The sequence below is a fragment of the Chelonia mydas genome, chromosome 15 (assembly GCF_015237465.2).
Source record: "Chelonia mydas isolate rCheMyd1 chromosome 15, rCheMyd1.pri.v2, whole genome shotgun sequence".
Taxonomy (NCBI): domain Eukaryota; kingdom Metazoa; phylum Chordata; order Testudines; family Cheloniidae; genus Chelonia; species Chelonia mydas.
This window is the reverse complement of record NC_057856.1, coordinates 702,625-714,586: the sequence shown is the minus strand read 5'-3', so window position 1 is coordinate 714,586 and position 11,962 is coordinate 702,625. Positions and strand designations below refer to the sequence as shown.

The window sequence follows — 11,962 nt, the reverse complement described above, 5'->3', positions numbered from 1 at the left end:
CATGAAAAAATGGGTGTTTATCACTACAAAAGGTTTTCTCTTCCCCCACCCCACTCTCCTGCTGGTAATAGCTTATCTAAAGTGATCAGTCTCCTTACAATGTGTATGATAATCAAGGTGGGCCATTTCCAGCACAAATCCAGGGTTTAACAAGAATGTCTGAGGAACAGTGGAGGGGGGGAGGAATAAACAAGGGGAAATAGGTTACTTTTTATAATGAATCAACCATTCCCAGTCTCTATTCAAGCCTAAGTTAATTGTATCCAATTTAACAGACAACAGATCTGAAAAGACACCAATCCACATCTGAGCATTCCCAGGAATGTGGCTTGGCTGGTAAGAAACTCAGTCATACATGGACATGTGACTTGCCCATGTGACTCCAAAACTCCATTTTGTAGCTGGATTCTACACGGGGAAGGTCCACTCAGAGGAGAAAGTCTATTTAAACCCCTGGGAGACCCCTCCATTTTGTCTTCAGCTGGCTAAGGAGATAGGCTCTCCACCCCCAAGGATACCTGAGAGAAACTGGAACAAAGGACAGTAACTACAGGGGGTGTGAGTGATTGCTGGACCCAGACTAGAAGGAGACTAGTCTGTAAAAGGATGCTTACTGGGTGAGGTTTTTATCTGTATTCAGTTTTCTTAGACATAGACTTGCGTATTCTATTTTATTTTGCTTGGTAATTCATTTTGTTCTGTCTGTTACTACTTGGAACCACTTAAATCCTACTTTCTGTATTTAATAAAATCACTTTTTACCTATAAATTAACCCAGAGTATGTATTAATACCGGGGGGGGGGCAAACAGCTGTGCATATCTCTCTATCAGTGTTATAGAGGGCAAACAATTAATGAGTTTACCCTGAATAAGCTTTATATAGGGTAAAACTGATTTATTTGGGGTTTGGACCCCATTGGGAGTTGGGCATCTGAGTTCTTTCAGTTAAATCTGAAGCTTTGGGCACCTGGTTCAGACCCTGGGTCTGTGTTGGAGCAGACTGGCATGTCTGGCTCAACAAGACAGGGCGCTGGAGTCCCAAGCTGGCAGGGAAAGCAGGGGCAGAATTAGTCTTGGCACAGCAGTTGGCAGTCCCAAGGGGGTTTCCGTGTTCCAACCCGTCACACTGCTTTAGCCAGAGGAGCTTTGGATCACACCATGCTCCCTCTAGTTCTGCTCTCTCCCAGACCCAAACATTCGGAAGAGATATAAATGCCCATGCTTCAGGGCATAGTCCAGTCACGCACTGCTCCAGGTCAGGAAGAAACTTCCCCTATGAACAGTTTATTGTACAGATCCTAACACCTTCCTCTGAAGCATCTGATTGTGGCCACTGACACATCTGATTGTGGCCATGATACTGGATTGGATGGACCACTTGTCAGAGCCAGTCTGGCAATCCCTAAATTCCCCCAGGCACTCTAGTGGTTATCTCTGCTGCACTGCATTCTTCAGTGATTGCCATCTCATGCTTGGCTAGATAAAAAGAGCTTTGCAAGTAAGGAAAACAGGGAAATGTGCGGCTATTTTGTAACAGTGGTAAATCCATGCAGGCAACTGGGAATCCCACTGAACTAATTTCCATTACAGGATGACAACATTTATGAACATGGGCAAGGGCTGAGAAAAGAGAGAGTTACATTGGATGAGCCACGTCCTGAAGTCTTTATGCAGGCAAAATGCCCATTGACTTCAAGGAGAGATTGCCCCAGTCAGCAAGGACTTCCAAAGAGCTGAGCGACATTTTTCGCCCAAAACTTATTTTCCCTCAGCAAAGAAATGCATATTCAGGTCGACACAGACATTGAGAATATGGGTCAATTTCACGGAATTGTTTTGGTGAAACAAAAACCCCCCCACCCATTAAAAAAATCCAAAAAAGTCAAAAAGTTTGTATCCCCATTTTCTAAATGGAATGGTTCTACTTTTCAATTCAGATCAGCATTTCATTTCAACATTACTTTTAATGAAATATTTTAAAATAAAATTAACAATCTGGTTGTACAAAAATAAGTGGGTCTGACTTACACATTACCAGAATGATCCAGGTAGCCTACTGCCATAAGAAAAAAATAAAATAAAATCCATAAATAAAATATTCTTGTGTTCATATTTTAACATATATTAAAAACATACACACACACATATATATACACCACATATTTTAAATAGATCTTTCCAGTACAAAGCTATTTTAAATTAAACCATTGTACATAATAAATACAGAACCTGTACAAATATTAATCTATAAATTATTACAGAGCAAGGCATGCTGGTTGTTTCAACGGTCACATTTCATTAGGTTGGCATCAGTGCCATACTACCCTCCAGGGGTACAGTGCAATGGTGCCTTAGGACATCAGCACAGCACCAGCAGGTGATGCCACTCCCAGATAATACTGGGGAATTAAAACTCATCTAGAGTCATTTTGACGGCAATACAAATTGCCAGGCCAGATCCTTAGCGGGTGTGAACTGAAGTCTGTGGAGATAAACCAAGTTACTCTAGCTGAAGATCTGGACCATGGTTTGGGATCTCAAAACTACTTCTAGGAAAGAACAACAAGGGGCATAAAGAGAACAAACATCTGCAGCAGTCATGTGCTGAGTGTTGTTGGATCCTGGGTAGGAGAGACACATACTCCACAGTGCACAGCCACTTAGTCAGGCTGGGTCACTGGACCTTTGAATCACTGGAAAATCAGGCCAAGTTTAACAACATGTTTAATGTTCAGACAGTCAGTGCTGCCGGGCCACAGTAACCTCCTGATCTGATCTGACCTGGGAGTGACTGGTGTGAATCTGCTTCACAGGCTAGCGGGCCTGAGCCCGCTTCAGTCCAGCTAGCGCAGGTAACAATAGCATGGCAGACATGGCAGGGAAGGCAGTACAAGCCTGGTATGGACCCTGGGTGGACTCAGCTTGCTGTCTTCAGTGCTATTGCTCCTCATGCTAGCTGGAGTCAAGCTAGCTAGGTAGCCCATACGCACCTTTTGCTGTGTAGACATACACTTCGCCAACCCCCAACGGCTCTGTGCTGCTGGTGACTTGGAGTAACGAGTTAATTTCACATGCAATTTAAGTTTCTGTACCTGGGATCAGATTGTCCATTGCCCAGCGCCTTGGGTCATCATTTGCCCCAGTGCTAAGTGAGCGTAAATAGTTACCATTCTGTTTTAGAGGCATTTTATTACACTCAGCACTGGGGCAAATGATGACCCAAGGTGTTGGGCAATGGAAAACTCAGCCAAGTGGGCAAAATAGGTTAAACTAGGGTTGGATCATCAGGATAGATCGGGGTGGGCAAACTTTTTGGCCTGAGGGCCACATCTGGGTATGGAAATTGTATGGTGCACCATGAATGCTTATGAAATTGGGGGTTGGGGTGAGGGAGGGGATGAGGGCTCTGGATGGGTGTCTGGACTCTGGGGTGCAGGAGGGTGGGACCGAGGGGTTCGGAAGGTGAGAGGAGGATCAGGGCTGGGCAAGGGTTGTGGCGTGAGAGGGGGTCAGGAGTGCAGGCTCCAGGTGGTGCTTACCTCAGGCAGCTCCCGGAAGCAGCGACATATTCCCCCCTCTGGCTCCTACGCAGAGACACGGCCAGGTGGTTCTGCGTGCTGCCCCATCTGCAGGTGCTGCCCCTGCAGCTCCCATTGGCCCCGTTTGCTGGCCAATGGGAGCTGCAGGGGCGGCGCTTGGGGAGCCCCCTGGCTGCCCATATGCATGGGAGCTAGAGCAGGGATGTGACGCTGCTTCCGGGAGCCACGCTCCTCAGCAGGAGCTTAAGGGCTAGATTAAAACATCTGAAGGGCTGGATGCGGCCCTTGGGCGGTAGTTTGCCCACGTCTGGGATAGATGCTGGGTCTTTGTGCATTTGAATCCAGCCTGTTCTTCTGCAAAGGGTCTCAAACAGTGCAGTAATGAACCGTTCCTGCAGAATCCAGTGGTGCTTTTGATAAGAAAAAAGGCACCTTGGCTTCTGTACGCTGTGCAGAGGTACCTGGAAGCTCTCAGGCCGGCCTTCCATACGTGCGTGGCCCCCAGCAGCTCCCACTGAGAGCGAAGGAGAATCCCCTCCAACCACTTGAGAACAACAGAGAATACCCCACACTCCTGAGAGCAAAGGTGGTTGCTGGGTGCCAAGCACTTTGCCAATCTGGCCCCAAGGGACTGTCTGTCCTAGCACATTGAATGTGGGACCAGGACACGACATGGCTCTGGTGTCCCTGCACCAGGCTCCTGTGCAGCCACTTCTCGGGGTTAAACAGGGGTTGTGTATTTCGTTCAAGTATTTTTTGGAAGCCTTCCTGGCTCCGTCCTCACCACCAGATCTGAGCGGCAGCCATCTAGGGTTCCCTGGCTCCCGCTGGGTGGCTCATTCAGGAGTGTGAGGAAGCCTCCTTTCTTTTTGTGCCTTTCCGTCTTTTCCTTTGATCTCTGAGTCCCTGCGGCGCATTCTCCCCTGAGCCCCTGACCAGTTTCTCCAGGAACTTGCTGTAGTTCCAGAGCACTTTGCATCCGTCAATCTTTTGCTGGAAAGCGTTAGTGGCTACAGGTCTCTCTGGGATGCCCCTGGAGTTGGGCGAGACTCCCTTGAGACAGAGGGCGCAGCCGGTGTTGGAGAGGAGCCCTCTCACCGACCACTGGGTGCTTTGGAGTTTGCGGAGTAATGCAGCCCCTGGGGTGCTCAGCACCTGCTGCTGCTTCCCGATGTTCTCGAGGGCGTCCTTCATGTGCTCCAGAGTCCGGTATAGCTCCTGCAGCATGACACTCTTCGGCTGGTCTCTTATATTCTCCGTGGGAAACCACTGTACAGCCTCGTTGCAGAGTTGGCGAAGGTCGGGTGGAAGCAAGCCCTGGTGAGTCAACTGGAAATACAAATAAACAAATGCAATACCAGCCACCATGGGAGAGACTGACAGAGTCGCCTGGGCCACTGTCACATGGACAGTAAAGGAAACCCTCTCAGACAAACACCTGTCAATGATTGTCTCACTCCTGCCTCCTCAGGAGGGGATGGGCTAAATGACCCCTGGAGGTCCCTTCCAGCCTAAATGTCTATGAATCACTACAATACATTACATATATAGCAACAGGACACTACCTATCATGGGCCTTCAAAGCACTCTGCAGACATTAAGGAATTAATTGTCACACCAGCCGACAGAAATAGGTCAATATTATTACAGCCATTTTATAGATGGTGAAACTGAGGCATAGAAACATGAAGCAACTTGATTAGTGAGCTGATGACAAAGCCAGGGCTAGAACCAGACTTTTTGGTACTTAGGTCAGTGCTTTAATTAACGAACCATGGTTTTTCTACTATAGTCCTTGCACGAGAGGATCCAGTACTAGTGCTTGACAAACTACATACATATCCAACAACAGGAAAATGCAGCTACTTCTGGGCTGGAGAGTAGCAGCCAGCATGCTAAACAACAGCAGAATGGGAGATGTTGGCTGAAGACATGACACAAATTTCAGCTCTATGTTCATACAGTGCAGGCAGGACTGCGGCTTTTAAGATCTAAGAAAACTCCCACACTCTAAATTGCTTCTCCTCTGGCAACATGGCAGGGTGGGGGCTGTGCTGGTCATGGTGCTCTAAGGGACATGAGTATGTCAGAGGGAATGCTTACGCTGCTTCGGCCTGCCGAGCTGGATGGAAGTGCTCTCCACAGCCAGTTCCCAGGCGATTACTCTTTGACAATAGCAGTCAGGTACACCCAGCCAGACGGCACCAGCTGTGCTGCTGGAGGCACCAAACACGTCTTAACGTTCCTCTGATCTATGATTCACGGGCCTGTGAGTTCCCTCCCACACACACATTCTGGCCAAAGCTCGGGGAAGCATTGATGGGCTCTGGGGAAATCTAGCTGGAGGGAAGGTGACTGTGTCAGTGGGGTTATTCCCCCAGACCACCCACACACCTCCAGCGACTCACGGCGCACCAGTCTGCCACCCCAGCTAGTCATGCTGACTCCACCATGTGATATTTCCAGCGAACTCCTGCCCAACAATAAGGCAGGACCCAGAGCAGGCCCCATGCCTTTTTTGGGCAGAAGGATCCCAGCATCATTGCATGTCCGTGAAACATCCACCTTCGTGGCAGACACTGGGGACCAAACTAGGGGCCTCCAGAGCTAGAAACATGAGTCTTTACAGCTCAAGCGAAAGAGGGAGGTTGTGTGCTGCAACAGGCCCATATGCACTGGGCATGAGGTGCTACACACATCACCGGCCTCCATCTACAGGGAGATCAGTCAGCCCCTTGCTGGCTCCATGGGGCCATCCCTGTGGCTGCCACCTTCTGGGTACAGTTATGCAGTTACCAGCATGGGCCAACCACTTTCCCCCACCCTGCTTCATGCTGCTGTTCTTCAAAGCAGTGCCTCGGGTGCTGGAGAGCTGTGCCCCCCATGCAGAGCTTAGTGGCATCCCTTAAGAGATTCTCCCCAGCCAGAGATGTCCCCTGGAGGGCAGCACTTACATAGGATCTGAACAGCTCCTTGGCTTCCTTTTCCATCTGTCTGGTCTTTGCTGTGATTTTGCCCAGGGAATTCCGATGACATCCTCGGCAGGGGGCAGTGCTGGAGTTTACACGTGCCAGGCATTGGATGAAGAGACCCTGAGTCACGGCTAGAAAGGAATAGAAAAGAGTCACATCAACTGATGCAGATGGCAGGGAGACACCAAGATACCTCAGCCCATATTGGAGGCCTTGTATCAAGGCAGGCAGGAATGAAGGAGGCGCTAACTGGAAACCTCTGTGCTTTCTTTGGAAGGAAAAAAAGTAACATGTAATTGCTTCTCCTTTACGCTCTCAGATCAGCTACTAGCCACATACCACTCTGAGAAAGCTGGCGAGATCAGAGCCCGGTGTCTCTTTTAGCACCAGCAATGGCTGAGCACACCCGCTGGGCATATAGCAACGTGTGGCAGAGCAAGAACGTGGTTATCTAGTGTGTTTTACCCTGGGACCTCAGAGCGCTTTGCAAAAGCAGGAGCCATCCCTGATTTTCCCCGGGGGGAAAGTGAGACCAAGCGTGGTTAAAGCATTAATGAAAACAGTCTTCGGTTTGGATTTCAACATTCCTCTGCATGTTTGCAACCCACACTCTGTAGCATTGCGCTAGTGCAGGATGGCCAAAGCCTGATTCGGGAGCCAGGCTACCTGCCCCTGGGAAATGGATTCTAGTGTGTCTAGCGTAACTGAGCTAGGATCCCTGCATCTGCTCTCAAGGCTGACACGTGCCTGCTTCTTAGTTAGCCAGTTAAAATCCCTCTGTCATTTATTTTCCTGTTAGCTCATAGGTGGCCTGATTTTACTCCCAGTGAAGTCTATGAGGCCCTGAGTCATGTGCTCCATAACAGTGTTTGCCCGAGGGCACCCAGGCTCAGGTGACCTGCCTGGGGGCTCCCTAGTAGGGGGCCATTCTGGCTTTCAAGTGGGATTTCCCAGAGGCTGGAGTAAAGGAGCCCAATGTGCCCCTTGTCCTTCTAAGCAGCAATGTTCGTTGGAGGTGTACATGACACCGTGGGGCTAAGCACGGAGGGGCTCGTCCCTTGGGACAATCCTAGCCGGGTATCTGGGGGCATCTAAAGGGTACTAGAAGAGACCTAAGAAGCTACAGGTTCTGCTCCCCCACCTCCCCCCGTATAAATATTGCAGAAAAACTAGAATTCAAGATTTCTAATAACTCCTTGGGCAAAATTCGTAGATTCTAAGGTTGGAAGGGTTAATTCTGGTCATCTAGTCTGACCTCCTGCAGAACCCAGGCCAGGGCACTGCCCCAAATTACAGCTCCATCCAGTCCAGAACCACTGTCTGAGGCAGACTCATCAACGCCAGCAGATGCCGATCCAGGTGTTCCTGGCCAGAAACCTCTGGGGTGTCTCAGGGTAATTTTTTTTGTTCATGCTTTATCCCCTAACTATATCTACTTCCCTAGATCTATAGCTGGGACACAAGGTACCCGCAAGGGTGGGGAGGAAGATGTCTAAATACCTTTGTGAATCCTACCCTACATATCTCCCTGTTTCTCTCATACGCATCACTGTGGTATCTGCCTTTGGTTATTCAGCATTCACCCCCTTGGCTTCGAGGACAAGATGCAGCCACCTGGGTCTTGAAGTGAACACGGCCTAGATAATACTTGGCCCTGCCATGAGTTGCAGGGGACTAGGTGACCTCTCAAGTTCCCTTCCAGTCCTACGATTCGATGATTCTGTGCTCCTCAGGCTGTTTAGCCAGGAGAGTTCAGCAAAGGATTTCCACCAGAAGTTTTCCCTTGAGAAATGACGATTAGACACAATGGACATTCCATGGGAACGTGGCAAATCCATCAAAACTTTCGAGAGAAAGCAGGCAGGCATTCTGGGCAGCTCTGAGCCGGCTAGCTGCCTGGTGCCCAGGCTTATTTACCTGTCCTGCTCCCTGGGCAGCTGGTTCCCCGGGCTCCTGGGGCTGCCTAACTCCCTGCTGGCAAGGTGGGCAGCCCCAGAGGTGGCGAGCCTGGGCATCCGAAGCTTTTTCGGGAAATATTTCTGAATTCCTGTCCAGCAAAAAGATTTGAGATTTTTGACTTTTGGTCTGAATTCAGGACAATTTAGCTTTTTACACTAGAAATTTTTCACGGGATGGAAATTCCACTTCCCAGCCAGTGCTAGGAGCCAGGATCCACAGGGCCAACACCAGAGCTGCTGGACGCAGCACCTTGGGAGCACTTGAATTCCTCCGAGTGCTGCCCACATAGCTCCCAGGTGGGAAGAAACGAGACGCGGCTGCAAGTTCACTCCTTATGCAAAGGGGGCCAACTCCACTGACGCTGGCAGAAGTGCCCCACTTACGCCAGGTCTGGGGGCAGCTCTCCCTCCTGGGGAAGGTGATGCTTGGACAGAAATTGAGCTTGGTGAACTTTGCTTGCTCCTGACACTCACACAGCTCATGGAGAAGCCCCTGAGTTTTTAGATGAGCAATCTCCCAGAACATGCTGCACCACAGGCTAGCTGAAGTCAGCAGGGCTGGGCTGCAGAGATGCTAGCGAGGACAGTGTTGACTTGCTCTTTCCTGTTGCAGAATGAGTTGTAATCTCCAGAAATGCCAAGTATGTTTCTTTAGCAGCATTGCCGTGTGTGTTAATAATAGAGAGTTGTATATAACACAGGCATTCACACATTTTCAAACAACTACCGCACCATTAACCCATCATAACTGCGGCTAAGCTAATTTGCCTACGTAATTCTCAGACACGCTGCTCACAGTGTCATGGGACAGCATTTGACCCTGACACCTTTGACTCTCCAAATGTCCTTCTGGGACATACAGTGGAATTTCACCTTGGGACTTAGGTGCTTTCGAAAATGTTACCTGTGGAGAGGGCTCATGTGGTAGACACCTCTCCCTGCTAGTTTCCAGCCCTTGTGCCACTTGAAGCTGGCTGTGGTGGAGGCATCTGAGCGATGGAACAGGGTTGTTTTACACATCGACACAGTGTTCAGCTCCGTGCTGGCTGACTTTGCCTTCATACAGTGATCCTGCAGGTGCCACTTCTAGCCAGGGTCACCTCATGCTGAACTTTCACCTCTGCCAGCAGTTAAGGAAGAGACAGCTACTGGCTGGTCTCCCTCTGGTACCAGATCGTGCCCACGTGTCTGTCAAATCAAGTCCTAGACCTAGTCTCATCTGCCTGGCTCCATATGAAAGTAAGGAGAACATCTCTACATATCTCTGGGCTAAATGACGGTGAAAGGCACCAGACTGACTACTTGGGGACTCCCTAAGCTGTCCACAGACAGGCACAGACTGCATCTCATCCCAACCCACCCCGATGTGGAAGGATCTGCTCTATGGGGGAGAGAAGAGATTGCTATAACCTCCCACCCGAGATCTCTTCGTGGAGGCTGCCTACAGTTCTGCTGACACAAGAACACCTCCCTCTCCTGCTAGAACCATTAGGCAGACCCACCAAGCTGCCATGGAACATCCATGCGACAGAAACCACTTGGCGTTGGTACCAGCAGTGGCTGGTCTCAAACCAACAACTCAGAGGCAAAAAGCACCGTCTCATTCCCAAAACCAAGACTAAACCCAATGGCAGTCCCCTCTATGCCAGCCAGTGCCCCCAAACTGCCTTGTACAGCAGCTCACACACCCCAAACCTAGGGTGTAAGCACTTGCAAAGCTAAACCCTAATGCAAATGTTTTTCAGACCAGTACAAAGCATATCTTCTGTGAGGGAGCAAGTACTGATTTTCACAAGCAGTTTTCACTCTTCTTTTTACTTGTTTCCAGTAAAAGAGCCATTTCCCCAGAAAGCTTTCCGATGCTCACTTTCCAGTGACCCAGCTTAGCAGAACAGGTCACAGATTCAGCAAAACACCTCTGAATTTCAGTCTGATAACACAGTGCTATTTGTCTTTAGAGTGACTCAGTCTCCTAAAGTACTGTAACTCTCTCTCACGTACTCCTCCACCAAACCCTACACAGCCTTTTGCTTCTGATCACAGCCTGCCGCCAAAGGAGAATGGCAGCGACTCACTGTGGGACTTTTTCAAAGCTGCCGCGACAGCAAGCGATTGGCCGAAGAGCTGAGCAAGGGAAGAAAATGTCGTCACCTACCTAGAAGAAAGCCCAGGGTCTCCACATTCCACAGCATGCTCAGAGTGGCAAGCGTTCAGCGCAGCCTGCTGCGAAGTGCACTGCCACTTCCTCTGCTAATGGCCCAAAATGGGGAACCTTGCTTTCTTCAGTATACTGATTAGCCAACCCCTACTGCAGGAGGTGGCCCAGTGTGACAGGAAAAAAAGAGAGAAGCTAACGGAATGACTAGCACCAATGAGTTCTCCACTGTGCGGCCACCCAGAGGAAATGATGTCTCTTCGCGCTGGCTAATTCTTCGAATAAGTTCCTCGAGATCCCACCAGAGCTCATCCGTGATGCAAGCAGCGTCCCAAGTGCCTAGTCAGAGGGCTGCTTCAGAAAAAGACCAGGCTGCTCCACCCTTCGGAGCCACATGGCATTTCAGGGAGTTCCTTATTTTGAAATAGGAAAAAGAATCAGAATGGCAGCTGCTCTGGCAGCTGCTGAACCAAAAGCCAGCCCTCCTGTGGGCATGGAGAAGATGCTGCTTAGAGTCACCTTGCAGCCGCTGGCGATAGACCATCCTCTACAGCCCTTGCCCCTGCGTAGGCTGCAACGGAGTTACACTCCCATACAGCTTGAGAAGAACAGGGCTGAGTCAGGCCCCAGCCATCCAGCAGGAAAGGGGGTAGCTTGGTTCATAGCTTCTTATTCAGTGAGCCTTCCCCCTGCAGGGTCGAGGGAGGGGCTTTGGAGGCTCCAGGCTTGCAGACAGGAGACCATGTGTGATCTGGTACCTAGCATGCAGGCCAGTGAGTTGGGAGGCCTGGGTTTGGCTCCCAGCTCTGTCATTGCCCTGATGGACGATCTTGCTCTCAAGGAAGATCATGCACATTTCTCTGTCTGCCAAATGGGCTGATGACAGTGGCGGATTTAGAGTTGTGTGCAGCTTCATCTTTGGGGGCCCCTCGGAACCCAGACAGGGAAAGGACATTCTATCTTCTCTCTCCCACATTTTCCGTTCTTTTTTTCTTCCTCCTCCTCCTATATTATAAGTAATGGGAAGTAAATGAAAATAAAGTGCGGTACCTTGATTGGGCAGGTGGTTGGGGTGCAGGAGGGTGTGCGGGGTCGGGATGGAGTTTGGGTGTGGAGGGGTGCGGGGGTGGGCTCTGGGAGGGAGTTTGGGTGCAGGGTGTGGGCTCTGGACTGGGGCAGGGGCTTGGGGTGCGGGAAGGGGGCAGGGGGGCGGCACTTACCTTGGGTGGCGCAGCTCCCAAAGCGACTGGCACACCCCACCCCGGCAACAGCTCCTAGGCGTGGGGGGGGCCAGGGGGTCTCAACGCGCCGCTGCCCACAGGTGCAGCACCCGCAGC

At 50.3% G+C, this 11,962-nt stretch overlaps 1 protein-coding gene across 1 annotated transcript; it reads right to left on the bottom strand.

The window, feature by feature from the left end:
• Positions 1–3,605: 3,605 nt before the first annotated feature.
• LOC102938133 (leukemia inhibitory factor-like) lies at positions 3,606–10,901 on the bottom strand. Its single transcript, XM_037879192.2, has 3 exons — positions 10,626–10,901; positions 6,495–6,643; positions 3,606–4,869 (listed from the first exon to the last, which is right to left on the bottom strand). The coding sequence occupies exons 1-3, from the start codon at positions 10,660–10,662 to the stop codon at positions 4,381–4,383; spliced, it is 675 nt and encodes a 224-aa protein (XP_037735120.1). The 5' UTR covers positions 10,663–10,901; the 3' UTR covers positions 3,606–4,380.
• Positions 10,902–11,962: the final 1,061 nt, after the last annotated feature.